The sequence below is a fragment of the Oryzias melastigma genome, linkage group LG5, assembly GCF_002922805.2.
Source record: "Oryzias melastigma strain HK-1 linkage group LG5, ASM292280v2, whole genome shotgun sequence".
NCBI classification, from domain to species: Eukaryota; Metazoa; Chordata; class Actinopteri; order Beloniformes; family Adrianichthyidae; genus Oryzias; species Oryzias melastigma.
Window position 1 is genome coordinate 8,770,517 of NC_050516.1, and position 5,879 is coordinate 8,776,395.

The 5,879-nt window shown below is 41.8% G+C and overlaps 1 protein-coding gene across 5 annotated transcripts in view; it reads right to left on the reverse strand.

Moving 5' to 3' along the window:
- LOC112144749 (plexin-A1) overlaps positions 1–5,879 on the reverse strand; it is a 267,901-nt gene that overhangs the window by 13,894 nt on the left and 248,128 nt on the right. For all 5 annotated transcript variants that reach the window (XM_024269482.2, XM_024269485.2, XM_024269483.2 and 2 more), the window contains exons 22-23: positions 5,024–5,280; positions 3,917–3,983 (exon numbers count right to left, since the gene is read on the reverse strand). In XM_024269482.2, the coding sequence (XP_024125250.1) occupies positions 3,917–3,983; positions 5,024–5,280 (324 nt within the window). The remainder of the gene's footprint in view (positions 1–3,916; positions 3,984–5,023; positions 5,281–5,879) is intronic.

The following is a 5,879-nucleotide window of genomic DNA, read 5'->3' on the forward strand; positions in this document are numbered from 1 at the left end:
CACTAGCATCTTCAGCAGCCAAATTCAGCTTACAGCATTCACACTAGCATTATCACAGGTAATGCTATATATCTAGTTCATAATTATTCTAAAGAGTTACGATTTTAAAGTTTTAAAAACGTAGTTTTATTGTGTTCAATAAATGTTTATCCTGCTCGGCCTGCGACCTAAGGAGTGTTTTGGATTTTGGCCCCTTGAATATTTGAATTTGGTACAGTTGACAATGCTATATTATTTAAATGACTGGGCCCGTACTAAACTGTCTCAAAACATACTTGGAAAACAGGAAGCACTTTGTGTCAAATGGCAACTTCAAATCTGAGCCAACAGAAATAACATGTGGAGTTCCTCAAGGCTCCATCCTGGGGTCACTTCTATTTAACATCTACATGCTCCCACTGGCCCATATAAATGATAAAGAACAACAACATTTATGATTCTATTTATGAATGATTACAGGATCTTTTAAATCTGAAACGGATCCTTTCTTGTTTTTTAGTCACATTTACGGAGTGTCTGTCCGGCAGGCGGACAGTTGTTGCGCGGGCCGGATCTTGTGCCCTTCATCTGGACATGTTCATGCATAAACAGCAGTCAGTCATCTTGGTGAGCTGTCAGATAAGCTCTGTGGGATCATCTAGCACTGCCTGCCTCCTATGGTGAAAACACAGCACACAGCAGACGTCCTCTCTGTCTCCCAGCATACGAGCCTCAGCCCTTCTGTCTCCTTCAAATGGTGCCAGTAAAGGCGGCAGCAGCGACTCCGTATGAGACGATCACAGCTTTTACAAACTCATCTTCCAGTAAGAACCCTCATTATTTTGGACACATTTTCCTGTCTGAAGATTCACCAAAGTCAGCCGACTACTAAAGAGTGGAAATAAGAAAGATCCATGATTTTATTTTTTACTTCCCTGTGTTCCCTTTTCTGTCTTTCTCCTCCATTCCCCTGAAAGACCACTTGACCTTTATGCGTCTTTATTCATACCTGACTGGATCTTGAAATTGTTCCAGGTCTTTCTTTTCTGTGACCCCTAAAAGCTCAACACAGACCCCGAGCTGCAGAGGCTGCTGGGTAAAAGCTCATTTATTCCATCCTCCTCTTACTCCTGAGTGTTTTATTTATCTTATAAACCCTCCAATAAAATGTTTTTCTTTCAAACTTCCAACAGTTTTGTGCCGTTTTTTATGTATCTGCAAAAATGCAGATGCTAAATAATCTCCCAACAGCTTTTCTGGTAGCATGCATGCTAATGCACACAGATGCTAACTGGGACCCCTTGTGGGCGGGCCAGTTTGCTGTCCAGCAGGCCGCCTGTCCTGACAGGGGTTTAACGCCCGTTACTAACAGATTAGCTGCAGCAGCGTTTCAATGGACGCAGCGTTGAGCTGCAGCAGGAATGAAGCAGCTTTTAACCCCGATGTGAAATCAGGAAGGATGTTTAAAGGCTGATGAAACAGTGAGAGCTTCTGTGAGACATGAAGGCAGAAGAGAGCAGGATGAAGAAAACAATCACTGAATGTATGAAAGCAGACTTGAAGGAAGAAGAATTCGGCCTTATCTAAAGCCTTAACTGCTCTTATGGGTGGATACGGGCAGAAAGTGGTCGAGAGTGAAAATGTCTCCTGCAATTCACACCAGACGCCCACTTTTACGTGAAGGTCGACAGACGCTTCTGCTAGAGCTTTTTTTCTTTGTTGCCATCATAGGTAAATTAATAACCTAAAAACATTACCCCATGTTTCTGCTAAAACAAAGCAAGTAGTTAGTAGAAATACTCTTCTTTAATTTATCTGTTGTTGAGACACACAGAGAGAAGTTTGTGTTGTGTTTGTGTTTATTTTCAGCTCTACAGTCTGTTTCAATAAAAAACATGATTGCATTTGTCAATCACTGCATTTTATTGTGAAAAATGTGTTATATTTTGAAAATGAACCACATTTTCTCATGAATCTTTATGCAACTTCCTGCCTGAGAAAACCCTTTTCACATTGACTTCAGACGAAATGATGACAAGGCCAAAAAGGCGAATAGTGACTTCAGTTGTTCTCATTTAGAACAGCAAAGCTGACAGCTGAACACCGGTAAACACAATTTTACATAAATAATAAAAGGTAACCTTATCAATATCAACAGAAAAATGTACAACATTTATTTATGAATGTCCTGCTGAAATGTATTTTCATTTCCTGTCTTAGATCGCTCACAAATCTAAATACAATTTTCAATAATCTTTCAATATTGGAGGTTTTATTGAAAATATCAACCTTTCATTTGAGCAGATATTATTCTAACTGGTTCTATTTTGACTGATTTTATTTGGAAATATTTTTAGTGCGATCAACACAAAAGCTGATAGAAATTCATGTTGATCACATTTAATACCTTCAGCAAATACTCGCATCACTGCATCAACCGTACACATTTTAATCTCTTCCCAGGATAAATTTACTTGTTGTTCTACGGGATATTTTAGGGGATAATTGTAAAAACAGGAATGGTTTGATTCAGTAAAAATGTTCAGAGCAGCTAACGAGCCACATAGTTTCAGCTTTAAAAATAAGAGCGGCCAAGTAAAAAAATGATCTTTGGTTGAATGTATTTTATAACATTACGTTGAAATATTCACTTTCATGTTTTTGGTAACAGTTTCAATTAGTTTGATCATGTTTTACCTTTATTTTCCTGCAGATCAGACACAGTTCTGATCAAAATCAAAGAGGAGTGATGTTAGAACCACGACTGAGCTAACAGCAGCTCACTGACCGCAGTAGAAAACATTACAACAGGAAGAAGTTTGACTTTAATCTCAGACACGCTGGAATTGTCTGAGTTTTGATCTGTTTACAGGATTATGTGAGAACGGAAATTTAGGAAACTTTGAACTGGTGAGAAAAGATCTTCTGCAGCTCCACGTCTCATAGCCAAAGCTAATGCTAGTGTTAGCATTAGCACAGATTAAAAGAATAAAATCATAATTACCTTCATAATCAAACAAGCAGCATTCAGTGAAGTACTTGTAACTTTGTCTAACTTTAACCGGGTTGTAAATAATCCACGACTCGTTTAATATCATCCAGAGGATTTAGTGGATCAGCTGATCTGTTCTGACTGCAGACAGGATTACTGACATTTGAACTTTGATTTGTGAACAATATAAGGTAGGAAAACAAATACAACCAAGTAGCACATTTAATAAATAAATATTGTACACATTTTGGTTACAATTGGTTAGGTTACCTTTTGTCATTTAGGTTAAAGTGCTTTAAGCAGCGTTCAGCTGTCAGCTTTGCTGTTCTAAACCACAGACACTCGAAGCGACTCTGCACTAGATCGGCGATGTGTGACGTCACGTGAAAAGGGTCTACTGACGCGGATTGCGGTTCGCGCAGAAAATAAACCAGACACCGAAACCGTCTGCTGCACGGTGCAAGCCTTCTGCGGAGGACCGCGGCACTCCACGCCTGATGTGAACCACACCTTAGGGTTAACAAGGACGCCGAATGGAAACGACCTCCGTTCTGCGGCGCTTCCAGTGTGAACCGACATGTAAGGGTATGCACAGATGAAGTAGGTGAGACGCAGGCTGAGTGAACTAGGAACACGTTTGTGCATCATGTGACACGTGCACGCTCCTGGACTGTTAGAAATGACAAAATTAGACAGTGAGAGTGTAGTTTGTGTGGACGACCTACGAGTGTCTTTAGAGCACTTGTGTATCACCCGTGTGTGCAGCATTTACTCGTACACTTCACTAATGACTAGAGTGGCATAAGGACACCCGTACGTCATAAGTGAATGGAACTTCCATTATCCGTTTGAAAACTACAAGATATATTTCCAACACACACATGACAGTTTTCATGGAGCCTTGTGCTCCCTTTCTGCTCCTCTTTATGTTGTGGCGATTCTCACCTTGAGGAACTTGTAAAGCAGGAAGGTGAACCAGTTTGTGAGCATCTTCTCTGCCACCGACTCGGTCCTGTAAGGAGATGACACGTGTGAAGACAGACAGACCAAAAAAAGACCTGAAACACTATTAACTATCACTATAGAAACGTAAAAATAATCCGTCTTCATTTTAGAAACAGTTCTCAGCTTTTTTATCAAACCAAAAATGATTCAATTAAACATTCATTTATAATATAACTTTCTTCAGTAAACTTCCAGCCCGACACACTGAGAAAGGAAAGCGATGGGAAACTGGGTCAGTGTGCTACTGAACCAGCGAAGGCCCGTGGCACCGGCGAGATTTCCCTCCTACGCCGTTAGACCGCGGAGCGTCGCCTGATAAACGCAGAGCTGGTTTTTAACGGCGAGGAAGGATGTAGAAGTCCTCATCAGAGGAAACAAATCAAGTAAATCTAAATAGAATTCAGTGAAAAAGACCAAAACAGAATGTGAAGACGGGTCGCTTAGGGCTACACATGGACACACTGACTCACAGTCATTTATATGATTAGATTTTTAATTAATGAAGAGAAAAAGAATGGTACTTTTTTATCATCCGGTTTATTTAGTAGACATCCCATTTCCTTCCATGTGTGTATCTTCTCCGTGTCCTTCTATCTCCTCTGAACATTTGCCTTTCATCCTTCAGGCCTCCTTTTCTTCCCCTCTTCCTCAAGAAAAGCGGCCTCCTCTTCCTGTCCATCACCTCTCCTCTTCCTCCCTGGAGCTGCGTCCACCTCTCTATCACTACCTCCTCTTTCAGGACTCTTCACACCCGCTTCCCTCCTCTCCCAGCGCTGAGTGCTGAGGGGAAGGGAAGGGGGGCGTCCTGTCTCATGGCGTCTCCTGCGGGAGTGCATGTGTGCTCAGGGGTGTAATCTGCTCTGACAGCGACAGGGTTGGGAGATAGAGACGAGGTAGAGTCACACATGCCTCAGAGGCGTCCCCTGACTGCCTCCCTTTAGCATCAGCTGTTCAAATCCACAGTTTGACGGCCTCACACAACCATCGCACTTTTCCTTCACGCCGTAACAAAACAGAATTAGGAGTTTGATGAACCGTCGTTTGTACCTTCTGAGTAAGAGCTTGGGATGGTTCTTGCTCTCCAGGTTTTTGTCGATCAGGTCCGACAGCAGCTGCTTGAGGACGCCCGTGGCGTACTCCATCTCTCCCTGCAGCGCCGTCATGATGAGGGACGCCACGTTGCCGCGGTCGCGCATGGAAAAGGAGCGCTGAGCCTCCAGGGTGCGGATGAACGTCAGCAGGAAGTGCTTTTTGGTCAGCAGCTGGCCGAACAGCGTCAGGGACTTCTCCACGTTTGCCGGGACCTGGAAAGAAGAGGTGACGAAGGTGATGAGGAGGAAGAGGGTGGAGGACAAAGGAGGACACGTGGCGTTCATTAACGGCAATAGAGACAAAAGTGAAAACAAAGAAACGGAAAAAAGTTTGAGGAAATTAAATATGAGAATTAAAAAAAAATAATTTAAGGTTGAAAAACGAATAAGGAGAAAAACATCAGTTAGGAGTTTTGGTTAAATCGGTGGTCCCCAAACTACGGCCCGCGGGCCGGATCCGGCACTCCTCCACATTTGGCCCAGCCCCCCAAACTGTTTTGGTTAGACATTTTTTCTGTTTTTTAGGCTAATTTGGCATTTAGCTAATATTTCAGCTACATGCTAGCTGTTTTGGCTAATTTAGGCTTTTTAAGTGTTTTTGGATAATTTTGTGTTTAGCTAATATTTTATCTTTAAGCTGGCTGTTTTGCCTAATTTAGGTTGTTTTCAGCGTTTTAGGCTAATTTGAAGTTTAGTTAAAATTTTAGCTTCATATTGACTGTTTTGGCTGAATTAGACATTTTCTCTTTTTTTTCGGCTATTTTGGCATTTAGCTAATATTTTACCTACATGCTAGCTGTTTTGGCTAATTT